Genomic DNA, 27886 nt, shown 5'->3' with positions numbered 1-27886 from the left:
GTTGGTGCTCATCACTTCACTAGAAAAAAAGAAAACACTTGGCCGAATCAGGGTAGTTTCATTTCTTACCCCACTGCAATTACTGTAGCTGTGTTTGTGTTCTAGAAACTAGAATCATACTCGGTCAATAAAATAAAAGGTAATATCACTTTTTTGAAGAATTGCTGATTTTCAAAACAGCTCATTTTTGTGTTCTTCCATTTCATGATCAATTATTATGAGGGAGTCTGTCGAATTCGGCAACCGAGCTATACTCTCATTAAGGGTGCATGCCACTAAATCCGCCAGTGAAGCGGTTTCCGGTAAAAGTTTATCACGACTATAGTCCCAACTTTGCATAAAAAATGTGCAAAATCGGTACAATATTAACAATTTTAGTGTTGCAAATCGTGTTTTGCTAGAACTTGTGAATGTGATCTCTACTAATTTGAACAGAAAACGCGAAAATTTGAGTGATGTTTACAATGATGAGCGCATGAACACACGAGGTCAAAACGTGGTTAGCAGTCGGACGTAAACACGGGAAAATCGGGTCTTTTTATATAGCGCTATTTTTCTCAAAAAGTAGACCTAAAATATGGTGTCATTTTCAGATATGTTAAGCAGAATTTTGTTCTGATTAAGATGATATCAAATATATATATTTCAAAGTAAGACGTAACTTGACTTATACCCTAAAACGTGACCCCTATTTTGCACGTAAAGTCTATGGAAAGCTATTTTGTGGCATGTACCCTTTAAGGAGCAATTCCATGCGTTTCCGCGTCTTTATCTATTTAAAATGCACGCCAAGAAAAGAGGAGGGACATCAACAAGCGCTTCATGGACGCCGCCAGGTTTTTTCGCTGTATGTGCGTTTGTCATGAATAGGCCTGCTTTTATTTCCAATTTAATAAAAGTTCCGATTTTGGTAGAAGTTTGAAACCTTTTGATATGAATAAAGAAGAGTTTCAAAATATTGAAAACATTGTTTATTGGTGTTTAAATTACAAAGAAGTTTTTCAATTTCATTGTTATTTTTTAACCAATTTTTTTGTCATTTAAACTCAAGTTTTGGCCTTCAATTTTAATAAAATTACATAAAAATTTAGATTTAAGATATTTAAGTTTCTAGTTTGCTTTATTTATACCACTGTCCAGTATTTTAAATTGTTATAACATTCAAAGTTTAATTTATATTTAATTTCAAATAGCCATTCATTACATTTGCTTTTTGGACAAAACGGGTTAAAAGTGACGCTGGAGGGGGGGGGGGGGGTAGGCCTACTTGATTGACATTTCTTGTCTTTTTTAATATTCTGCAGGTACTGAGAATGTTTTAATTTTGAAGTTATGCACTTGTAAAAGATGTTCAAAGAACGTTACTCTTAACATCAATTAATATCTTCATGAAAATAGCAAATCAGCAACCATTGTGCATTCATGTGCATCAAAATGACGAAAAATGGCAATTGTCGGCTATCATGCTTGTGCTTGAAATCGGCACCCTGTCTAAAGTATGAAAGAAAATAACCCAAAATTTCTTACAATTTATTCAAAATGTAGTGAAAAAGATAACTAAATCATTTTCAAGGCCTAAAAACGATGTTTTAGCCTCTTCAAGGGTGCATGCCACTAAATCCGCCAGTGAAGCGGTTTCCGGTAAAAGTTTATCACGACTATAGTCCCAACTTTGCATAAAAAATGTGCAAAATCGGTACAATATAAACAATTTTAGTGTTGCAAATCGTGTTTTGCTAGAACTTGTGAATGTGATCTCTACTAATTTGAACAGAAAACGCGAAAATTTGAGTGATGTTTACGATGATGAGCGCATGAACACACGAGGTCAAAACGTGGTTAGCAGTCGGACGTAAACACGGGAAAATCGGGTCTTTTTATATGGCGCTATTTTTCTCAAAAAGTAGACCTAAAATATGGTGTCATTTTCTGTTATGCAGAATTTTGTTCTGATTAAGATGATATCAAATATATATTTCAAAGTAAGACGTAACTCGACTTATAGCCTAAAACGTGACCCCTATTTTGCACGTAAAGTCTATGGAAAGCTATTTTGTGGCATGTACCCTTAAGGCCCATTCAGTGATTAGCTCGTTCACGTAGCGGTTTCGTTGTGCGATCGGAGTGTTATCGTCAGAGCACCTCGGACTATTCAGTGATTTGCTAAGGAAAACTAGTACGAGGAACCCATACCGTATGGGATGAAGTGTATACAAAAAGCTAGTGCAACGTTGCACTAATCACCTAATGACTAAAAATACAAGGGCCAAGGCTCCTGTTACGTAGCTTAAATAGTTGCATGTTTGTCATAATATTAATTACACAGCTTCTTGTACTTCTTGTCTATAACTCTTATGCTTGTAATACCCCATTATTTATCCAGAATAAATAAAAATTCATTAACACATGATCCACATCGGCGCACCAAAACTGAGAGCTGAGATGGCACTTCAGTGCAAACTTAGATAGGGCAGCACCAATACGAAAATGTCATATCGATAAATGATGTGTCTGTTTTGCCCGTTATTTACGTTTGTGTTGCGAACTAAAGGAAAACATCAAAGAACGCCGCTAAGCGGATATATTTTTGTATCTAGTCCAGACGATGGTGGACGACATTATTCAATGTGGCAACAGCCAAAAGCGTAAACAAAACAGACAATATGACGGCAACACTGCCTGCACGTAGTCGTAGTGGACGCAATTATTTTTTCCCGTGCCAAGATGCGTTTTTATCTCTATTGCTTGGCCCCATTACAGAAAAAAAATGCACAAATTATATTTTCCAGTGCAATGTATACATTTTCACATGAAAATAAATAATTTTAGATTCAAAGAAAAAAGAAGAAGAAAATCATTGCCGGAGTTGGGAATCGATCTCGGGACCCCATGCGAGGGCCCCCCCTCCTGATCTAGTCAGTATCTAGTCAGTACACAGTGACTTTACCTAGTCAGTGAGAGCGTATAATTCGCGTATACCGGGCCCGTAAACAATTGCTCACTAGAAAGTGAGTTCGGGCGAGTGGTGGCAAGAGAGTGAGAGTGATCACTTGCCTCAAACGGCAGTGCTTGTGCTCTTGTCAACTAAACGTTTTGATGGCTCTTTATGCTGGTTTCATACTTTCTGCCGCTTGCCGCTGAGCGGCGTGACGCTTCATCATGCCGCTTGTACTTGTCTGCAAGCGGAGCGGCACACCGCTGAGCAGCAGCGGCATGTGATGTCTTTGAAAGCCACTCCTGCCGCTTCACCGCTCCAAAATCGTATTTTGTTCTCATACGTCAGAGCGGCACCGCTCGGAGTTGATTTGTATTCAACTAACTTCCACGGCAAAGCGGTGGAGTGATCGATATATGTGATGCGATCAAGCATAATCAGTCGGAACTCGGCAATAATAAATTTTTAGTTTCCTATAGGATTGTAAAAAGTATTTATAAAGCTGGATTTTGCAGAAAATCCCATTGAAATTGAACAACCATTTCCAAAGATATGAGCAATTAATAAAGAGTTTCCAAAACAATAGGAAACAAAAGGAAAAATTTCCTTTGTTTGGCTATATCTCAAAATCAAAATTTCCGAGTTCCGACTGATTTGGCTTGATCGCATCACATATAGGCTTGCCGCTGGTCACCGCTAGCGTTTCTGGTGCAACTGCGCAGTGAAGTAAAATCATCTTCAGAGCTGCAAAGTGTGAAACCAGCATTACTTTCAAGGATACAAATGTTTTTGTAGCTGCATATCAGTTTTCAGGAGTCAATTATATCATGATGAAAATGCATAATAAAAAAATACTTTGAACTGCTGTGCATTCAAAGTTATGCAACTGTCGCTTAGGCCCAAAAAATTGTTTGATTGGTGTAACCTGACCGACCCTAAAAGTAGGCCTCAGCTTCAAAAGTACAGCTTTAAAAGTTTTAAAAAAAATCCCTGTAGATGTTTTATGTTACGCCAATCAAAAAAAAATTTGAGGCCTTATTATAGCTTTCCTGTTTACAAAATGCTGCTGATTGAATTACTTTCATCCATTATTACATCAGTTGCAGGATGGGAAGTCATAGCAAGAAGCGCAAGAAAGACAAGAAGCGCTCACGATCCCGAAGTCGCAGCAGTGAACGACACAGGTCCAGCAGACACAAATCTCGAACTCCTTCACGATCAAGAAGCAGAAGTCCTAGTTACAGCAGTAAAAAGAAAAAACATCGCAAGAGATCTAGGTCAAAATCTCGTAGCAGGTCACGTGAACGTTACTCACATACCAGAAGGTCATCTCGTAGTAGGTCACGTGATCGGTCCAGCAGAAGGTCGCCCCGAAGTAGGTCACGTGATCGCTCCAGCAGGAGATCATCACGCAGCCGGTCAAGGGACAAGGATAAGTCAACAAAATATAGAAGATCTCGCTCCAGGTAATAATAATAATACGGTACTAAAGACAAATTTAATATAGCTTCTAATGTAAATGCCTATTCACTGTCATAGTGCATGTTAGAATATGACCGTTGCTAGGTCAAGGGGCTCATGCTTTCTTTGTTACGAACCACTGATCGAAATGAGCACAACACAAAGCTTATGGCATATCAAAATTCGGAACAGTGTATGAGCCAAGTCTTGAACCAGTAATCAATGGTTGTGCTTTACGCAACCAGAAACAGTTTAAAATATCTTAAACATACAAACAACCAATACCGCTCCCTATGTAAGGTGGCAGTCTCAGGTAGAGCTTGTGCTCCGTTCATTCATCTAATTCTTGTTACACTTGCTGGCAGAAAAGAACTGCACTTGTTTATATTTGAGAGCGTATACACAGTGTAAGGCCGTGTAAAATTAATATTTTGGTTCTCGCCCTCCTCCTCAATTTCTGGGATTTGTCAGATTTTTTTTTTTTTTTTTTTAGATTTTTCAATTTTTTAGACTTTGGAATGATTTATGAAATTTTCATACATATAAATAAGTTTATTAGAGAACAAGCATCACTTCCAAGTCTTTTTGTGGTACTCTAGGGGTTTATCCCTCAGAATCTCACATTTGAAAAAAAAAAAAAGGGCCTCATCGTTTCCTCGAGCACAAAAAAAGAAAACCGAAAACTACTGACAATGCTAATTTTACATTGGAAAAAAAAAAAAAAAAAAACCTCCCTCCCTCATCAATTCATGAAAATCCTCTGGACGAGAACCAAAACATTAATTTTATGCGGCCTAATCATTACTGTACGCATCAAAGCTTGTATGGTGTAGAGCGGCGTTTATGAAAGGAACATATCGCTCTTTACCAAATGTGTTTGCATCAATCAGAGGAAGAGAGTGCTATTCTTTTCTGAAACCTAGTGGAGTAAAGAATTATACAATACATGTAAGGCCAAACAATAATAGATTTGTGAGAAAATAGAAAAACCCAAAGCGGTATTCAAAATGTGTGATTCTTCTTTTAAGGTGGTACTACACCCCTGGCCAATTCTGTGCCTATTTTTGCATTTTTCTCAAAAATTATAGCGCATTGGTGACAGGTAAGATATGTATATTATAGGGGCAAAGACTACAATGTACAACTACTGCACTGAAAATTCAGCAACTCAAGGCAAGTAGTTATTGATTTATTGATCAAATATTGGTTTTCCCTCATTTTTGACTGTAACTCCACAACTGTTGTCTGTGCTAAAATAAAATTTCCAGTGCAGTAGTTGCAGTCCTTGCCCCTATAATATACATATCTTATTTGTCACCAATGCGCTATAGTTTTTGAGAAAAATGCAAAAATAGGCACACAATTGGGCACGGGGTGTAGTACCCCCTTAATGCATTTGTGGCCACTTTTTTTTCTTCTGATTAAAAAAAAACCCTGAAAATTAGAAATGTGCAAAAATTGTCATATTTGTCTAATAATTTGATACTCAAGTTTTAAAACAATCAAATGTGATTCACACAGCTCTGTTAACGAAAAGAACCTTTCCGTGAATCTATTCAAATATTCTAGCGTAGGAGGTGATAATTTTATGATACACATTTAAGCATACCTCATGGTATGACATATATTCTACTATGGTATCACTCACAATTGCGTAGCTTGCACAACTTTGTAATTGTCAAATATGGTTTCAATCTTGAGAATGCAGTTTGTATTATCAGCCAATTGACTATGATTTAAAATAGAATGATAAAAAAAATCATGAGCTGCACCAGGGACGGATTTAAGCAGTGGCCCGGTGGCCCTGCGCCAGTTGATTTTGCCTCGGGCCAGTAAACTTCCAACAACACTGGCCCGGTGGGCCACTAGATATTTGAGCCTGATATACCTCATGGACACAATTGGATACAGTTTCTGCTCCACCTTTGAAAAGGTGGTCTTTTGTTCAAAATTTTGACCTTTTTTGAGCAAAAAGGGCTAAAAGACCTAATTTTTTCACTGCTTCGCTTTCATAAAGGGGACTTTTGGGGTCAAAAAGGGAATTTTTGGCGATTGGGGAGGGGGTGTCCACCTTCTCCCTCCCGCCCCTGTTACGGGCCTGGGAAAATGAAAATGCTTCTTTATTTGCACTTTTTGCAGTAGAACAGGAAAAGCTGGGCCAGTAAATTTATTGCAGGGCCAGTAGATTTGCCCTTTCACTGGCTCGGAGGCCCAGTAGAAAACTGAAACCTAAGTCTGTCCCTGAGCTGCACCCTCTGAAACACATGCCATTGTTGTAATGAATATGGTATGTATATTTGTGTAGATCTAGATCCCGATCAGCCGATAAAAGACGCAGGAGATCGAGATCAAGTGATAGAAGGAGTAAGAGATCAAAGTCTAAAGAGAGACAAAAATCACCTGAAAAATCATCTCGGACATCAAATCAAGACAGCACTCAAATCAAAACAGAACAAGAGATCAAAGAAGAAGAAGGCCCAAAATTGGTGAGTACTGAGTAATATACTTGATTTGATGACAGGTGAACATCAATAAATTTGGAAATGATTTTTAATGTATGGGCAGTTGGTGGATTGGAAATTGATGTAAGGTTTTTTAAAGGAATTTTTAAATTATCCACCCCACACCCTGTCACACACACACACACCTAAACGTTTTCACTGACAACTGTGGAAAGTGGACCCGTATTGTGTGTGTGGTTGTTAACAGTGAAACCGTGAAGCCACACACACTCAGACATATCATAATCCAAAACGTGGCCTTCTGTGATATTTCACCGCTAACCATGGACCTGTTATTACACTTACGATAGAGAACCCTACCCCATATGCAAAGTTATGCTGTATAGCGCCCTCTGTCCCTGTCTTACAACCGTAGACGTCCACGTTTCGCAGTGTGCGTTTTTTCACTACAAGTGTGGACTCAAAGTCCATGTTTTTAGGTGAAAACAAATACACCCCACACACACACAGCTGCATTATGCTTATATCAGAGAAACTGATATGTTAAATTATGTGTTATTTGCTCACACTGAAGGGCACCCTCATTTTTTAAAAACACAAATGTAACAATAACATTCTGATCATATGTTAATTCGCACCTTTAGAGTTTCTCTACCGGATGTCGATTTGTACCGAAATTCCTTCCCACAAGGTAATAAGCATATTGCATAACAATAGATACAGTTCAGAGGTTAATCCGTCTCCTTTATACACATATTATATTGCGGGAAGGAATTCTTCGGTACAAATCAACATCCGGTAGAGAAACCCTCGAGGTGCTTATAAAAAAGTAGATTGTGATCTTGTTTTCCCAGAAGTATATTCTTGTGAGTTACAATTTTAATTACGGTTTTGTTTATTTATTCGCAGAATCCAGCAGAAGCTATTCATCAAAAGATGCGCAAAGCTTTAGAAGCAGCAGGTAATTATATATTCATGTACCATAGGCATGGGTAGCACCATTATTTTGATTAGGAAAGACTAAAACCATCAACTCCGGTTTATTGATAGGAGTGCCACTAATTAGCCTAATTAATTAACCAGTGCTGTACGGTACCATTTTAGGTGCATTGGCAACTAGATTTTTTTTGATGTGACTAAATCTTCAACCCCTGGTGCCAATGGGACCAACTGTTGAAGCTTTTAATCACCTGCAAATGCAATTTCATGTATGTAACGCAGCATTCAATTGTACAAATATGTATGGCTATGAACATGCATTTATCATCATGTCTCAATGGGGACTTCCTGAAAAACATGTAGGCCTACACTGTACATACTGTGTATGGAGTATGTTGCGTTTGCCGTTTAATCAACGTACATGTATGGCTGTGACAGGGAAGCCCCCAGTCATACAGTATTCTGTAATTGAATGTGCGTACATACATCCAGTCAATATAGGATAGGTCAGAGTACTCAAGGTGGCGTCAAAATCAAAAAGAAAAGGATGAAACAATAAAATCAATGAATCCAACAACTGTTGATACTTTTTAGCGGTGTTGAACCTAAATTTAAACCATTGTGGCAGAATGACTTCAAGTTGTTGGAATACGATCAGTTGGTGCCTTAGATTTTGTACTTGGGGGCAAAATTTGGGCGCCGGCCAAAATTGATAACGTTAGGAGCCATTGGCTCCTCAATCAGTTTTTACACCGTACAGCACTGATTAGCACCCTTGGAATTTGTAAGAGGCACAGATTGTTTATTCAAATCACAGTGATTTAAAGGCACTTGGTACGAGGGTCAGAATTGATGAAAATTATTAAAAACTTTTTTGTGTTCTTGGTAGGCTTTTTTTCATGATAAATAATGGAAAGCGTAAGATCATGTTTTTTTACGTATTTTAAAACTGCGGGTGGCAAATTTTGTGCAAAACCTCAAGGCTTATGTATTTAATCCCTCCTTCACTGTTTAATTTTCACAGGAAAAAATGAAAAATGAAGAATTTACATATTTAAATTAAAAAAAGTATGGGAGACAAATTGAAAGCAACTGTTATGAATTGTAACAGAAATAACAGATTCCATGTAATATTTCATGATTTTCAGCTTCTGCTGATGCCAAGCTGCGAGAGCAAGGACTACTCTCTTCAGTTAAACAAGGTATTATCATTAGTAAAATAATATTAGCAAATCAAACTTTTTCAGATCTAGAATTCCATGGTTTAAATGTGATACATACATAGCATGCTGTACCAGTTGTTGATGTTTCAATAAACCATGACTTACATGTAGTATTCGCCATTGCACGGATCCGCCATCTTGCTACCAAAACGAGGGTCTCCCTGCAAATGTATGTGTAAAATGTGCATTTTTGTTTCTTGCGCTTTTCTAGCAATGTGCCAGAAGGCTTTTGCAGTGCGTACATGTTGATTAAAGCATGGGTTTGACAGGCATACACACACAGCAGGTACTTTGCAGGTAGAACCTCGTTTTGAGATGACCTGTGCAATCGGCGAATACATTGTACTTTAAAGCGTTGTGAAGTGTGTTATCGTCATGTGTAATTATTTATATTGCAGGTTCATAATAATGCATCACAAATGAACTTGTTCAAAGTATTTAACTGCTGACACTTAATTGGGTGAATTTACAAAACTATTGAGGAGGAATAATCATTTGAAATGTATATGAAGTATTGAAGTAATTGTAGATGGTTTTCCCTTAGCCACGTATCCAAGATGACTGTCATCGCCCTACTCACAACTTGCAACATTAAAACTTGTGCTGGGATATCAATAGGGTATGCAAACAGTAATGCAGCCCTTTTAAAATTGGCGCCGCCCCGGTTTAAAAAAAAGAAAAAACAAATTGGAGAAAAAGAGAAGAGAAATGCCTGTGTGCATGTGATTTTGATGAAATTAATCTCATATGACCATTTCAAGTTTCATTCAGTTCCTGAAGGGAGGTCCAATGTAAGAATGCAAATGAAGTGGCCTATCCTTCCATGCATAATGTGCTTGTATAATGTAGGGTAAATAGGTGCTCTAAACAGTTCTGATTTGTATTTATTCCCAGAACCACTGTCACGTACAGAACAACTGGAAAGAGAACAGGTTTTACAAAACCTAGAAAGTGATTCTTTTGTTCCATCATCATTTGTACCGACTAGAGAGAGACAGGTGAGTCATGTACTTGTTCATTTCACTTTGCATGGTTTTTTTTTTTTTAAGCGCAGTGATTTATAGTGCCCTACACACAGGCACAACGCTTCGACGTTGATCCACGAGCCTCAGCACACTTTACAGGTTGTCGCTGACCACTACGGCCCACATCATTCCATAAACCATTTAACAACAATTTAGGGACTTTGCTGCTTCAAGAGCGCACACCCAAGAGCGACTTTCCACAAATAACCATCGCAACCAGGATCAGCTCCCCGAGTTTTGTACGGGTTACAATGAGACAATAAGCAGTAAGTTCCTTGTCCAGGGGAATTTCAAGCTAACTCAATTCTTCCACGAGAGCTTACTAGGCACAACCAGGGTTCAAACCCGCAACCTCTCGCAACATAGTCGAACGCCTTATCGATTGAGCTAACTTGACTGCTTTTACTTCTCTAGGAATTTATGTCCACACACATGACACTACACCACATAACAGAAAAATACAGTACTAATTTTTTTGGATTGATGATCAACAAGTATGCCAACATTGCATGGCAGCTCACACACTGTCTTATATGACTATCCACTGTCGTTTGATAATGGATACCTGGAAACCAATTAGATTGTGTAGATTCTTGACAAGACAAATTATATTGCAATAGTGTGTAAGAGGATGAAATCAGTCTCTTACTCTCGGAAGATTCTAGCTTGTTTCTAGTTGTTTCTGGCCCGGTTTAAGGCACTGCTTAAGGTCTTTGCCTTTGGTGCGAGAGGTCCCAGGTTCAATTCCCCACAGGACCAAAAAAAATCTCCACTCTCCTTCATAATTCATCTGGTAATGGTTGGGCAGATGATCCATAGTCATAGTTCAAGTCCAAGAAATTTAATTAAATATGAAAAAAAAATGCGACCCGGTTTTTCAGGTTTTTGTGTCTGTTAGAAAAGGGCAATGCACACTAAGCCTAATAATGTAATGTAATCAGTAATGCATTGACCATGTATGCAAGAAATTTAATAATTATGTACCATTGAAATTTAATTATCACTTGAGTGAATAATGGCAATTAGTTCCCAGCCTTGTACTGATTCATATTATATTGTGAATAACATTATTAGCTATATAAAGTTGATTTCATTAACACTTCTGTTCATAATGAACTGATTGGCCAAAATTTTTTAATGAATACGTGTTGATCAATTGCAAAATATGTTTGTTCCCAATAACCATGGACGATAATTACAGCCATCTGGCTCATGTGTACAGTTTCATGTCGTTAACCATACCACACAGGGATTAATACATAATGTTCATTATGAATTAAGAGTGAAATATTTTATTTCAGCAAAAGGAATAATATAATAATATTCAGAAGATCAAATACAAAAGTGGTGCTTGGGGCTGTGGAGAAAACTCACTGAGAGTTTGACGAGCCATGGACCATTTACCATGTTTACATGAAATTAATTAATTTTAACAGCAGTTAACCAGCGGAGCGATTACCGAATAGGGTGCAACTCTGTTAGTCTTATTACAGGAGGCTGTGTACTCTCAGACATGCATGTAGTAAAAGTGCAATAACTTTGTAATTATTCGCGCAAGACATATAAAAGTATACATTTTTATGAAGGCAAGACATCAATAAATCTTATTATAAATACAGATTTGGGGTAAAAACAACAATTATGAAGAAAATCACCAAAAAGTGAGTTTTTGGCAATATTTGTTAGGTACATCATAACAAAAAAACACTCTTTCCAAAATATTTTATTTTGTTTTTAGCTCAATCTTGAGGCTCCATTCCAAAAACGTTTTTTAATTTTTTTGATATTGGCCTTATTTTTTTGAGATATTGACCATATAAGGCATCAAATTGAACTTTTAAAATTCACAAACGCCTATTTGCACAAAATGATGCCCAAAATCGGAAATAGACCAAAATATAAAAAAATGAGAAAACCGTTTCTTGAGTCGATCATGCTTTTTACGATGATCATATTTGCTTACCTATAGATGCTGTATTTATTGAGTTATCGTGTACCTAAATCATCATTTTACCGAGAAAATGAACATTGAAATAATGGCCGTTGAAGTTTAAAGTGGTCACATTTAGCACTTTCATCGAATCTCGCAGGAGAATGCGGCAGTTTTTATTTTTCTACCTTACATTACATAAACATCGGGTAAATCCACAGCCCCTTGAGAAGTTTGAGCGAAATCCATTCATAACTTGATATTTAAATCGGGGGAAAGAACTTGGAAAAAACCCACATTTTATCAGCTAAAACGGAGCCATTTGACCACTAGATTTTTGTGCTTCCGTGGTGTTTCCATAAGGTACGCAGGGGGGGTGCGGGGGGTGCGTCCGCACCCCCCCAAAAAAGTCCCTCCGAAAAAAAGTCCACTTGTTTTGTGCAGGCACCACTGCAAAATATTAAATAACTTGCAAAAATTGCCGGATATCATAAGCATTATCAGCCAATATCGGCGACGGCAGAATTTTCATGCTAATAATATTACCATTTATAACTGCAGAAAGTAGTTAACTTTGTATTTTCTCGTGGCGACCGCCGATCGGCAAGTAAAAAACATGATAACAACCAACACCCAGCACGCTTAGACATGTACACCCAGCTGGTAGACCGGACATGTAATGTTTCTATGCAAATGAGTGTCCCGGGATCATCCCAGATTCCCAGGTTAGCTTGTGAGCTAAACTTTCATTCATGATGCGCGCGCATTCTATTTAGATGCCATCCAGCAGCCCTTTGTCCATTTATTACATACTTTTTCGTAACGCTATAAACAGAATAACGCTATAAACAGAATTAGAATGTTAAGTAAATAATGGACGATTGAATATTTATTATTTAATTGAATTTGGAGCGGAATTACCACAAGCTCCGATCGCTACAGTGGCGCACTGGCGTGGCGTGAATCATCCTGGGAGTGGGGGGGGCACAGTCACACCGACCATGATCAGTGGCGGCACCATGATTTTTTTTTCGGGGAGTGTGGGGTGGGGGGGGGCAAAGTGAATTTAGAGGAAAATATCAACCAATTTTGATATAAAATTGCCGCAAAAGGTGGAACTTTGTTGTTGTTTTTACCTCAAAAGTGGGGGAGGGGGGAACTGGGGACAAGAAAAATATTTTTTTTTTTTTGGGGGATAAATTCCCCCTTGCCCCACCGTAGCGCCGTCACTGACCATGATTGGGGAACCGGGCCTGATGGGGGTTGGCCCGGGTTGCACAAGCCGTTTTTCTGGCAATTTTCCTGAGATTTTTGACGCTACACCACGCTCAGCCGAGTGCATGAAATGTGATTTGCCAAACCAGGTCCGAACGACCATTGCAGCCTTGCAGGGGTGGGGGTATATAAGGTAAACGGGGATGTGCCGCTCTAATGGGTCGCTTTCAGGCCTATGGGTAGGTGATTCAAATTTCCACCCCTATCAAAATGTAGGGCCTACCGTAATTCGAGTACCCCCTCCCCCTCCCCGCAGTGTTGGCTTGAAAAAGTACTTGCCCGATGAAATTCAATTACCCCGGGTTATCGGACACAGGAATTGTCGCGGCCTGCATTTTGCAGTGTTTTATGATTTAATTGGGCCTAGGCCTACTCATTGTAGGCCTATATTGCAACTTCAACTTGTAATGATCAAAAAAGTCCCTTTGATAAAAAAAAGTCCACAAATAATTAAAGTTTGCCCTAATGACCCACATTTGGCAGTGTTTTAATAGTAATTACTCATAACAACTTCAACTTGCAACATTTGTGCATTATGCAGACACGAAACCAAAATATGTAGACTCGCATGAAGATCTCAGAAACGAATCTTTCAGTTTTTTCTTTCATACTCTTACACACACCACATCGTATGTCGATATTAGTAGCACATTATAGTGCATACACTTCAGTAGTAACGACTGCCCTATATGGGTAGCAGATACTATTTTTATCGAGTATCATGATCATCATCATTTAGTAGCCTATACATCGCGTGTGTTAATGAAACCCCGGTGAAAACTGATTTGGATTCCGCAATCATGCCGCGTAAAGATGACCAAAAAAGAAAGCTGAAACGGTCAGCAGAAGATCACAGCCAGGATATATCTGCCTTCTTTAAGAAGAATTGTCCCGACCCTGTTCCTCATTCTGTTATCGAAGAAGAGAGTGCAGAATCTGCAGATGATAAAGGAAGCAACGTACCAGATGGGTCGGAACCTGCTGCCACATCATCAGTGTCAACACCAACGGAAGTTGAAGCGCAACATCATGCACCAGAGCCCCCAACAACTCCCAGTACTGTGCCTGTAGCATTGCCGATTCAAGAAGATGAAGGTAAATCCCATTTTGTTGCCCAATCTTTTTCAGTCTTTAGGATGCAATTTGAAGTTTCTATAATTAAATCATGTATTGTGTATATTAATTATTATGTTATGCTTCTTCAGCTTTTACATAGGGGAATAATACTGATCGGGGATACAGACCTTAGTGTAACTAAGCACTTTTAAGACAATGTAGATCAGCTTATCAATGTTGTATAAGACTAGGCCTATGAGAGTTATTTTATGGCAAAGTTTTTGATGTATCGAATGAGAATAATAGTGGACTCCAAGTTGTTGGTTATACTTATACAGTTAAGTTTATTCCTTTACCATAGGCCTATCTAGTCTAGGCCCATTATACATTTTGATGTGGCCGTGTATAAAGTGCTGGTTGTGGTGGTGGTAGTAAAGTGAACCAAAGGTGGAGTTTGAAGAGAGGAATAGGACTGAAGGACATAGACCTATATTAAAGTGAATGGGGAGGGAATTAGCTGTCCCCTGAGAAGTCTTGAGAAATTTAACGGGAATCACGGCATCGGAAGTAAAGACTGTCACATTCTTTCACCATGTTCACTCAATGTTTCTTATTTATATAAAAACAAATCTCGACCAAAACCTTTTGTTTTACTTTTAATATAAATGGCCATGATAAAGCATCGATGCGTCATAGGCTAAACACCATTAATAGTGCCATTGACTCCACAGGTCTGGGTCTGGATACGCTCAACTTTCCTAGACGCTTCCACATGTTCCTATCGTGCTAGATTAACAATCAATTGCAGAGTTCATGCATGCACAACTGCACAAGAGACCATCGTATCTGCACGACAGGTACTTGCCTAGACTTTCACAAGACTCAAAAAATTTAAGTGCATTATTGTTTGAAAAATCAAAACGTGTCGAGCTGCATTGGAAGTTGCGTGCATGCATGAAATTATTTTGTTAAACTTTAATATGGCAACTTACAGTGAAAATGTTACATGTATCATTGTATAATATCGATTTCCAGGGGGCATAGGAGTTGGTTTGTGCATCGGCTTTTTTGAATTTCAGATATATTTGCCCAGTAATAATAAATATAGGACTAAATGGGTATAGACCCGGGTTTAGGCCAATAGGCCTATTCAAAAACTCGTGCATGACATGAGCAATTAAATTTTTCTTTATAGGCCTACGGCGTCAATGTCCGATTTAGGCCTATAAAGGGTACTATAAAAATAATAAAGGGTGTAATTTGTAAAACGTTTTAAATAACAAATTAACAATAAATCATAACATTAATTTAAGTTCAAACTTGTTGCAGCATTAATATTGTATAACATAAATTACAAAATGTCACACCTCTGAGATCGATGCGAATGTGGTTTAAAATTTGGGGCTTTGTCATTGTTTATATTATTAATGCATTATTTATGTTTATTTCTGAAATTCAATCTAATACTAAATTAACCAATATTTAATTATTTTAATTTGATAAGGAACAATGTTTATGTTTAATAACATGCATGACTGACTGAAGAGGTTCATCAGGTCTGTTAATTAATCAGCATTAGAGTTAATTTGTCAAGACCAAGTGAAAAACTTACGTTTTTCTGTTGACAGTTTCGCCAGAAACCTTCTGTCTTTCTCAAAGCATTGATGATGTTATTGATCCATCTGCTTAGAGCGGGAACCTTGACCGGATCAATAACATCATCAATGCTTTGAGAAAGCCAGAAGGTTTCTAGCGAAACTGTCAGCAGAAAAACGTAAGTTTTTCACTTGGTCTTGACAAATTAACTCTAAATAGCTGATGCATGAATAGTTTTCAAATATTTATAATATGCCCTATTGATTCCAACAATTTAAAACAAAAACAAAAATAAAACAACACAAAACAAAACAAAACAAACAAACAAGAAATGGGCAAAACAAAACAAACAAACAAGAAAAGGGCAAAACAAAACAAACAAACAAGAAAAGGGCAAAACAAAACAAAATTACATAACTTAGTTTAGGTTATCATAACAGTTTGTGAGGTCCAATGGGGTATAATACAGAAATTTCTTTCCTTTCTCGGTTTCCCCTCCAGGGTTAAGAGATGACATCGGTACATTTATTACGGCTACAATGACTGCAGACGAGATTGAAGAAACGGTGAAGGCTATGTCTCCAGGTCAGCGGTATCTGCTTTTGACAAATCACCACACACCTAGTGAGGGGTTCAAGTTCCCTGTGGAAAAAATTGCAGGGGATTGTAATCGCAGTTTCCAAAGAAGTTGGCTTGAAGACTACAAGTATCTGGCGTACAGCCCTTCTCTCAACGGGGCCTTTTGTGTATGTTGCGCTTTATTTACTACAAACAGAAAGTCTTATGGAGCGTTTGTCAACAAACCATTTACTTCTTGGAGAAAGAAGAATAAGATCATTGAACACTACAAAAAGGCCTACCACTCTGCTGCCATGGAAATGGCTGACATGTTTGTAGAAAACATCAACAACCCCAATGAATCTATAACATCGCGCTTGGATAGTGAGAAGGTTAGGATTATTGAGCAAAATCGCGAAATCCTCAAGTGCACAGCAGAGGCTGTTTTGTTTTGTGGAAGACAGTGCATCGGGCTTCGAGCCAGCGAGGAAAATCTGTCAAAACCTGGAAATCATGGAAATTTTCTAGCACTTCTAAAGATAATTGCAAACAACAATGAACGCTTGAAAGCTCATCTTGACAGTCCCAAAATGAAGAATGCCTCCTACATATCACCCAGGGTACAGAACGAAATGGTAGATGTCATTGGTCTTCAGATGATACAGCAATCTATTGTTAAAGAGATCCAGCAAGCCAGATTCTTCTCCATAATGGTAGATGAAATAAGTTCCCATAATCAGGAGCATATGCCACTGTGTGTGCGCTTTGTGGATGCGACCGGTAGCATCCGGGAGGAACTGCTGCAGTTTTGCAAACTTAAGACATTGACAGGAGTTGCCATTGCTAATGAAATAAAGAAAACCCTAACCAACCTCAGCTTGGATATAACAAATTTAAGGGGTCAGGGGTATGATGGCGCAAGGAACATGAGTGGGTTCGACCGTGGTGTTCAGGCCGAAATCAAGAAAGACGCCCCCCTAGCAGTTTACACTCATTGCTCTTCGCATCGTCTCAATCTGGTTATTTCACATTCATGCCAACTACCCAGTGTACGAGATGTGATATCCACGCTCAACAGAGTCTGCGCCTTCTTCTCACAGAGCCCCAAAAGAAATGGCGTCCTGTGCCTCCTCATCGAGAAAGGTCTGGTTGTCGAAACTAAGAGGAAACCGCTTATCAATTTGTGTAAGACCAGGTGGGTTGAGAGGCACACTGCCTACAACCACTTCTACGGATCCTACGTGTTCGTCGTTAAGGCTTTTGAGCTGATTGGATATGGTCTTCATGTACACGACTACGATGATGCAACTGACGACGAAACATCAATCTTGCAACAGAACTGGTCTGCTGATTCCAGGTCAGATGCAATAAGTCTGCTCAAAAGCATTACAAACTTCGAGTTTATTGTATCATTTCTGACCCTCTACCAGTTCACATCCCATCTAGAAGCACCAACAGTCTTGCTTCAGAAGGCATCACTGGACATCTTGGAAGCCTTCAAAAAGGTATAGTCAATCAAATTGTTAAACAATTGACCATGTCATGCTATAACCAAACTTAAATCAAACATTAATGCGTTTTGGCTTGGTCTTAAATCTTACTTGAAGAGATAGGCCTATATGCATAAAATCCAGGAAAATCGGTCAATGGGTCAGCGTAACCTTAACAGTGATGAGATTGCAGTTATAGCATAACATGGTTAAATGCATTTATTGCTGCCGATTTGTTAAATTCTTAAAACTTCAGTTTACAGTAAATATATAGAATATCAAAATATTTTTAACTTGCAATGATGCTTAGCGACAATTTCCACATTTGAATATTTTACATACATAAGTTTGAAGTACTCATATTAATTAATAATTAAAAAGGAAGTGAAACCGTCGCTAATTATACCAATACTTATAACGCGACTTTAACTTGGACAGATTCAAATGACACTCTGACGTGATTGGAAAAGACTAATGAGAAAACAACACAGTAATAAGTACAGACGGCTAGGTATATAATAATAATGATATATCATGCAGATTTTTGTTAAATTCACACCTTGGTTCTTATGCATTGTTTTTTCTTTTTTAAATTTTATTGAGCAGATAGATGAAATCAAGAAAGTGTACAGCGATCTACGAAAGGATATAAACATCGAGTTCGGTAAAGTGTACAAGCAAGCTGTGAGAATGGCAACAGCTGTTAGCGTCGAGCCAGCTACACCAAGGATTGTAGGGCGTCAGCGGAATCGAGATAACGCACCTTCCAGCAACATTGAAGAACATTACATGCGGAATGTAGCGGTCCCCTTCACAGACCATATATTGGCCGAGTTGAATGCTCAATTTACAGGTACGGTTCTTGGTTAGACATCTTAAAAATGCCAATCCGGGGGAGATGATCAATGCATGATCTGATGATGTTTATATATCGACTACAGTATATATTTTCATTATTACCGTATTCAATGGCAAATTTATGCAAAGTTTACATAATATAATTATACACTTTTAACACTTTTCAATCCCTTCTTTTACCAATGTTTACTGTTTCACAGATCTAGCTGCCCATATGGTCAGCCTCCTCCAACTGGTTCCAGCAGTGATGTTGAATAAAGATGACAAGAATGAAGCCTTGGATATCCAGGACGCTGTGGAGTTGTTAGCAGATGATATGCCTTCACCTGAACTTGTGGACCAAGAGCTGTTCAGGTGGCGTGCAAAATGGAGATCGGCGGAGGAGAGAGACGAAGACGTGCCCAATACTTGCGCAGAGTCAATGAAGCGATGTGACAAAACCAGCTACCCGAACATCTACGTTCTGTTGCAGCTCATATGTACAGTGAATGTAACATCGTGTGAATGTGAGCGAGCTGCGTCTGTCCTCCGAAGACTACATAACTTTATGCGAACAAGCATGACAGAAGAAAGGTTGACCGGTCTCGCGCTCATTCACGTCAATTATGACTTTCCCGTCTCATTGGAAGAGGCTGTGGATAGATTTGCACAAATGCATCCAAGGCGTATCAAATTTGAGCACATGTTCCTGCAACAGAATAAATAAGTGAACAACTATGGAGTGTTGACTGTTCTGACATTTATACAGTGGCAAAATACTAGTAGGCCCTATATGTATATTTATACAGGAGCGGACTTCTTCAAACTTGTCTCTGTGTGCCCTAGACTTTTATTATGTAATATATGTCTCAGTGACAGGAAATGGAACAGTGATAACAATTATTATTTTTATTATATTCACCAATTGTAGATAATGGTCTGCAAGATCCTACATTTATATTGAACAGTGAACTATTATGTAAAATGCAAATAGAGAGAAAGAAATAACACATGATGAATAACATACTTTTTGCCATATAGTTGGCAGTTACTGAACAATGTTTTCCTTTGTGCATTGACTATGTGATTATCATCAGCCATCAGCAACACATATGGGTGCTCTCTGTTTACGGCCTGTCACCTAATGGTAAGTTTTAGAACAATATTTTCTACTGTTTGGAACTTAATTTGGAGTTCTAAACATGCCAAATGACTTGTTTTTCAGTAGGATGTTGTTAATTACATAATATGTAACATGTTGTACTAACACCATCTATGTTACAAAGTTACTAAACACAACACTATGCCTACATGCACGGCAGTCTGCAATGGTTTAAAACAAACATATACGGATACTAGGTCTATACTAGTAGTCACAAAATCTCAATTACATGATTTAGTTTCATTGACATGATTATAGTCACAATTTAATGTAATCCTTTAAACACATACATGGTTTTTATTTCACATAATTACAAAGAAATTAACTCAACATTATGCATGAAATGGCGTAAAATTGGTTGTGAATTTTCAAAATTTTCCAACATCTCAGGGGGCACATCCCCTCAGACACCCCTGCGTCGCGCAAGAAGCGCTCCGGCGGCGCTTACGCCGCCAAGTCCACTTCGCCAAATCAGCACCCCCCAAAAAAATCCTGCGTGACGGGCCTGTGCACCGCGCGATGCAGATAAGCGTCGCGTATGCGTAAGCGTGAGATTATCGCGATAACAAATTATGCGATCACGCGAACGCGACAAGCGTTGTTATGCTTGCGTGTACCCTGCTGGTACAACAAAGATTTTCTTTCCTTTTCAATTTCAAACATAAGTGGAATAGTGTAATAAAATCCTTAAAATATTGCAGTTGGAGTTTACAAATCTGGATTTTCATTCCTTGTATTTATAAAAAACATAACAAAGTACAAACATATCAAAAAAACTCAATTTTGCGAAAGAAACAATGTCTAGAGTACACAGCTGCCTTACAAGACTGCCCTACCCCAACCCTAACCCTAACCTCCGTAAATGAGGACTGGACTCAAGTCTAGCAAGTTGCCCCCTATTCGGTAATTGTACATGACCAGCAAACACAATAATGTTTTTAAAATGTTTTAAACATGTTTTGGTTTTGGTCAAAACTTTTTAATAGCATTTAAATGTTTGGCTCTATAAAGGTCATGAACACATTTCTAAAATGTTTTATATATGAAAAAACACTACAACAACATTTATAAATATTTATCAAAATGTTATTGTAAAATATATTATGCAAACGTTTTTGCAAACTATTATCGACACTTAATAACATTATGTTAGAATGTTTTGCATTAAGCTTTTAAAAATGTTTTCTGAATGACACCATTTTTATAACCCGACATTTAGATATATTCTATAAAACAAATTGTGTTGCTGGGAATGAGATAGTTAATAAGAAAGGAATCTACAAAAAATAACAAATATAGAGGCCGTCAGCCTTTTGCCATCTTGTGGGTACAAATGATCTGCGTGTTCATGCGTCGGACACTACGCGCAGGGCGCAGCTTGCCACGCAGCTGATATCACGCAGCAACTCGGTGATTTTGCTGTTCACGCATGGAGATCGACCGACCAATGCAGCGTGTACCCACAAGATGGCGGCATATGACGTCAAGCTGAAGGCCTCTATTGATATCGGTTAGAGGTTAATAACTGCGCATCGGTTATTTGGAGGGCACTGTGAAAAATCTAAACATTTTGCCTTTAATTAGAACCGAGGAATATCCCGAGGGCTACGCCCGAGGGATATTCCGAGGTCCAAAGCAAAATGTTTAGATTTTTCACAATGCCCGACATAGTACCGATGCAAAGTTATTAACCTCATTCATAACCGTCATTTTAATCTCTTCACCTTGCAAAATAACACAAAATCTTGCTCAAAAGTTTATAAAAAAATTTTTTTTTAAAAGTTTTTTACATCTTTCCTTTCCAAAAATCAATCAGGCTAAAACAGGACGACCAATAACAAAAGAGCGTATCACAATCTGTGCAAATATGGTAGCGTGCAATCCAAATACGGCAGCCAGCACGCGCACAGTTTGTTCGACGCACAACAACACGCAAACGCCGATCAATTGTGTGCGACATAGGAACAATTACGCATTTTGCGGTCAATTGTGAGATATTAATGACCTCGATTTGCGTTCGCGTTTTCACAAATAACTAAATGTAATTGGATTGCATGCATCGCGTTTATTAATGAGGTTATGAATAAATAATAAAACACTGCAAAGACCAGACAAAACAGGACAGGACAGATTGGACACACATGACATGAACTCCTGTCCCAAAAGTAAGCAATTGCAAAAGTGACGCAAGGGTACGGGTCAGCAAGACCATTTTAATGCACTATACATCCTCAACTTGCTTCACTTTGACATTTCTGTATCTCCCGGCACACCTTGGCTATTCTCTCCATACCTTCAAACAAAATAAAACAAATTAACAATATGTGGGTAGAAAAAAAAGTGAGACATTAAATAGGTTTGTCTCAAAACCTTGGAGCTAACATAATTGCTGTTATGATAAAGAGAATGCCACAAAGAACCATATTAAATGAATAATTTAATTTTTGCTATGAAAAGGTAATTAAATTAGTACCCCCTATTGATATAGTGCTGCCAACAGGGTGCAATGTGTGGGTGCGCCCACAAGGTTCATAATAGCACTAATCACATAATGTACATTGTACATATGTCTTAAAACCTTGGAGCTAACAAAATTGCTGTAATGGTAAAGAGAATGCCACAAAGAACCATAATGAATAATTAAATTTTTGCTATGAAAAAGGTGATTAAATTATCCCCTATTGAAATAGTGCTGCCAATAGGGTGTAATGTGTGGGTGCGCCCACGAGGTTCATAATAGCACTAAGGCGACGAAAAAAGAATACCCTGTTCTACGGGCCCGACCGACCAAGATTTTGAACAAATTGGGAAAAAATTCTTTCCTGTACAAATTAATTGCGACCCAAATTTCGAAAATTTCAGGAACAAAATTTTTAATTTTTTCCCAAATCGCAAAAATATTGACAGATTTTGGTGATTTTTTGGATCATTTCCAAAAACAAAAAAAAGCCTGACCGACCAACCCTACTTATAATAATTAAATTTTTGCTATGAAAAAGGTGATGAAAATTATTATCCCCTGCTGATCCCTATTGATATCAGGGTGAAATGTGTGGGCAGGTTCATAATAACACTAATCACATAATTTTTTACTGTCAGTTGGTCTTACTATGATTGGGATGTGCAATAATTTGTGCATATGTATTAGCCAAATTAGGTACAGTAATTAGCAGTAACTAGACAATAAGTGGCTTCTTATTAATCTGTCTTCATACTACTTGTGTTACTGGTGACCAGCAATATCAAAAACGTGTTAAAATGTTATAAAAGTCTTTTGGTTATGATCAAAACATTTTAATAACATATAAACTTTGGGTTATAACAAAGTCAGGGAAACATAATGTGACATGATCTGGTTAATGGGGCTATAAGGCAGCAAATTTGAAACTGAGATAAAAAAAATAAGAAAATAACATAAGAAAATAGACATCAAAAAACCAAGTATGATGGACCTTTGGTGTTTTCAGTAAATGATGGCCTATTGTATGTATTTAATATAATAATTACAGTAACTCAATTTTCAAAAATGCCTTTGGCCCCCATGGACAAGATCGTGTCAAATATTAAAAGTGTTTCATATGAAATAAACACAACATCAACATGTTTAGAATGTTATTGTAAAATATTTTTGAATGTCAACTACCTTTAAATATACTTGTATATATTATATTCCCTTTAACCCAACATTTAATCATTTTCTGTCAAACAGAGTCTTAGCCAGAAATCAGAACCCCCCCATGTCCAATCTATACCAAAATTTGACCCTCAAATATAAAACAACTTGTCTATACCCATGGAAGGGTCACTGGGTTCAAATATGTCCTGATTTGGCCTTTACATGTCACTTTGAATTAGTCCCAAGTTCATATACCCTTAAAATCATCAAATAGAGCTATTACATCTATAAAATCCATTAAATTTACCGGTCTAAAATTTGATTAGCCCGTCTTAAAGATGGGCAGACATATGGTTGGCTAAGACCTTGCTGTCAAATGTTTTGTGTTCACTGGGTAGTTAACTGTGAGGTATGTGGGTTTGGTGTAGTTGATGAGATAACGCATTTACTTCTCTTTCTTTTGTTTTTACTTTAGGTTCAACCATCATATCTTACTAAGGAACAGACTCATGATAATGCTATATTTGGTGGTGTTGGCATACCAAACCCTGCTCTAAATGGAGGTCAGACATACAGCTATGGTATCCCATTAACTTATAAGAAGAGAGGACAACTTGCTAGCAAATATGTAAGTAAACATTTATATGCAACTATGACAGTGGTCAAGTTTGACCATCCACCGGCTATAAAAGTTGTCACATTGTTTCATGGCAATGACATACCCTATCACTCCACCCCAGCTTGCATTCTCCTTGCCCACACCCTAAAATGACTGGTTTATGATACTGATAGTAGGGGTCTTATGTTCTCATAGCTAAAGAAAATTAAGAAAATAAAGTCTTTGGAACTAAAATTCTGACAAACGGTTGTTGAGCTAGAAGAATAATCAATATATTGGATAAGAACTAAAAATATTAATTGGAAAAGGAGTTTAAAGAAATGGACCAGGCTTAAATAGGGGCCACAAATAGGTTCACACTTAGGGAGTGTATTATTATACAATGATACAATATAGATATCAGTGAATGCCCCAACCAGTTGATGCTGACAAGTCCATAAGTTCCTTGACTTATATGACTTGTGTTTGTGTGAAAGATGCGATACCAAACTAGCTGTTGAGGAGACTATGATTTATTGCCATTTCATTCATAATTGCCTTCCCAGAAATTTGAATTATAGTATATAGCATGTTAAGTGGAAGTCACCAGGCTGCTGTTTTTGCATGAATTCTCCGGAAATACATCAACTTGGAGCATCAAATTTCAGGATAGTAATGAGAAAAATATGATTATTGTGTGATACCAAAAACTCACCAACATTGAAAAAAAATGGGGGGGGTATGATGTTGGATCGGACCTTAAAAAAAACTGTTGTATTTTGGACTGAGTGGGCTCTTTACTATGGAAACATTCTTACATGAAGCATCATATCTCATATATTTGATCTATAAAGTATCACGCATTACCCTTAATTGCTTCAAGCACTAACATGAGCTTTTTTCTCTTGTGCAGTTATCAGAGAGTGTCGAGGAGAAAGAGAAGCGATGGCTACAAAAACTGCAGGCATTGAGGAAACAAAAGATGGAGGCCAACCCAGAATACTTCAATAAACTCTTGACTATCAATGCAGACTCGCCCTCAAGGGACTGAACTATCACCACCCGAATACGAAGCTTGTGTGCTTTGTGCAATGAACAACATGTTTTAATCGCCAGTGATAGCAAACTCGCCAAGTTTGGGCCTGAGAACGATTATCATGGCAACACTAGATTGACAACAAATAAATCTAGGAATATCTCATGATGATATCAAACTGGTGATTTATGATGACAACAATGGGTTGTTGATATAGTGCTTCCTGCAAGCCTCATTTATCAAGCAAAAACGGAAAAGTGTTTCCTCTTTTGCAGGCAGCACAGCCTTGAGAATAAAGTGACTGATTGTTATTCAGAGAATATGAAGCCAGTTAATGCTGCTATATTTTTCTTGCTTGAAAGGAAAGAGACTATATGATATAACCCTTGCATTGTATAATCATTTTCTCAGTAATGTAGCCATTAATAACAATTCATTTTTAAAACACATCGTCAACTTTTGGAATGTAATTTTCTCCTGCACTGGTTAATGTGTTTATCCCAAATCATATGTGCTATGTAACAACCCTTTTGACACTGCCTCTCATGTTCACATTGGTATTTTGACACTACCTCTCATGTTCACAATGGTTGCATGGTGTTTAATGACATGTATATCAAGCGTTACAATAGAATGGTCAACCACATTCATTCTGAAATCTTGAAAAGCCATCCAAATCTCACTCAGGCTGTTTATGTAAACAAACTCATTATAGGTAACATGTCAAATAGCAGCTCCTCGGGCCAAATCATTTGTTTGCTTGTCCATAAATCAGTCGGGGTAAAAAAGTTTTTCTTTTTCTTTTCTTTTTTCCCCCCAAGAACCAAAAGTGTAATGTGAAGTACTTGTTTGTATGTTAAATACTCACTGACCACAGAATTTCAAGGTAAACCCTATATTTTATTTGACATGTGCAATTTGACATTTTTAAGTTCAGCAATGTTTTACTTGTTTAGATGCCGAGGATGATGATACAAAATATCGGAACCCTCGGCCAGTTATGACTGGACATGGGGAAACATGCAGGAATGGTATTTTACAACATTTCTTTTATACCTTCAGTTTTTCAGATGAAAAAGTTTGTGACCTTTTTAGGAAAATTGTAAAAAAACCTTTAAACAAAGGTTCTACGGTTGGGACTGCCAAGACGGTCGGTTGGACGAGGATAAGCAAACATCTATATGTTTATCTCAAACACAGGAAACCAGATTTGGTCATCCTTGATCATTAATTAAAAAAGGCTTTTATTGGCAAAATTTCATCACCTTTCGACACCTTCCTTGAACAACATTCTACACATGTAAAATCATTGTTTTAATTTTTGGTTTGACACAATGTGTTCACATTAAAGTGGTGCTCGAGCTAAGAATGCTCGGGTCAATGCCTACTAGAGCAAGGCAATAGCCAGTTGCCAAGAACTTAGTGTCAGTGCTGCCATCGGTTCCAAAATTGTTTGGCAAATGTATGATAGGGCAGTCAATGTACAGTGTTAATTATCTGCATTTGTCCACTCAAAATAGGTGCCAGCCCTGTGAAAAAGATGTTTCAATCATATACTAGTATCAAAGTGTTCAGAAAGAGTCTGGAGAATCTTTTCTGCCATGTTGTCATCTTTGTAACCGTGCGGTTATTTTTACCCAAAAATTTCACATTTTAATTAGCTGTTTCATTAAAATTAAATGAGTAGAAACAACATATTTGTTGTGCATAATACATGATAGATGGATGTTTAATATATATGACACGATCTGGTCCACGGGGGCCAAAGGCGGCAAATTTGAAACTGAGATAAAGGCAAAAATATGGGGAAAACAAACAAACAATAAAATACATAAGAAAATAGACACCAAATAAATTTATAACTTTAGAACCAAGTATGCTAGACCTTTGGTGTTTTCAGTAAATGATAGCCTATTGTATGTATAATGTAGTAACTCAATTTTCAAAAATGCCTCCTTTGGCCCCCATGGATCAGATCGTTTCCCATATAAGAACAAAATCATCACATAATTCAATAAATTTAATATTTGAAAGTAATTTAAATAAACTTCAACAGTACTTGTCACCATTGCTTCAGACAACCATGGTAATCCCATCCCATAATATGTGTTTTTCCATGTGGGTTGAACATGTGCTAGTCACTCCATCTCTGCTGACTTCCAACCAGTCAGCTTACATGTACCTGGTAATACCAGGAGCGCTTTTGAGGAACTTCATCATCAGCTGATGTTGTTAGCTGATGTATTTCTTGGAAACGGCTAGAGACCAACCTGAAGTTCCTCGAAAGTGCTCCTGGTAAGCGAAAAGAAACAAGTAGTGCTGAAGTTTAATTTAAATTACTTTCATTTTATTACCACTATGTATGAATCTGCAATTCTTTAATTTAATTTTTGTTTGAAAATGAAATTTTTTTGTGATTTTTGTGCATTTTTGACCAAAAATGTAATTATCAGTTTACTGGATGTTTGGATCAAAAAAGTCAATTACAACATTTTTCTGTGACCTTTGGTTTTTGACCTATGACCTCTTGAAATTCTTATGTTGGCCAAAAATGGACCCCTTTTCACCATTTTAGCAATTTCTTGCATTACAAAAGTTCTAATTAAACTTTATATTATTGATATACAAATCTTCTTTAATTGTAAGCTGATGGTGGTATTCAAGGTCACACACTGAGATTTGATTTC

General features: G+C 37.6%; 1 protein-coding gene across 1 annotated transcript; it reads left to right on the top strand.

The window, feature by feature from the left end:
* The first annotated feature begins 14 nt into the window (after positions 1-14).
* Positions 15-27886, top strand: LOC140155217 (uncharacterized). Its single transcript, XM_072177966.1, has 8 exons — positions 15-139; positions 4036-4401; positions 6702-6882; positions 7768-7819; positions 8946-8999; positions 9915-10018; positions 24041-24193; positions 25077-27886. Exons 2-8 carry the CDS (start codon positions 4043-4045, stop codon positions 25212-25214), a joined length of 1041 nt encoding a protein of 346 aa, XP_072034067.1. The 5' UTR covers positions 15-139; positions 4036-4042; the 3' UTR covers positions 25215-27886.

This window comes from Amphiura filiformis, chromosome 6 (assembly GCF_039555335.1).
Source record: "Amphiura filiformis chromosome 6, Afil_fr2py, whole genome shotgun sequence".
NCBI lineage: Eukaryota > Metazoa > Echinodermata > Ophiuroidea > Amphilepidida > Amphiuridae > Amphiura > Amphiura filiformis.
Note: the sequence above shows the minus strand (reverse complement) of the source record. Positions and strands in the feature narration are given on the sequence as shown.

What these genes read in the sequence shown, in the direction of transcription:
- LOC140155217 (XM_072177966.1), top strand. Translation starts at nt 4,043, where the DNA reads ATGGGAAGTCATAGCAAGAAGCGCAAGAAAGACAAGAAGCGCTCACGA. An exon ending in TATAGAAGATCTCGCTCCAG is followed by an intron (nt 4,402 to 6,701) that starts GTAATAATAATA and finishes ATATTTGTGTAG; the next exon opens with ATCTAGATCCCGATCAGCCG. An exon ending in GACAACTTGCTAGCAAATAT is followed by an intron (nt 24,194 to 25,076) that starts GTAAGTAAACAT and finishes TCTCTTGTGCAG; the next exon opens with TTATCAGAGAGTGTCGAGGA.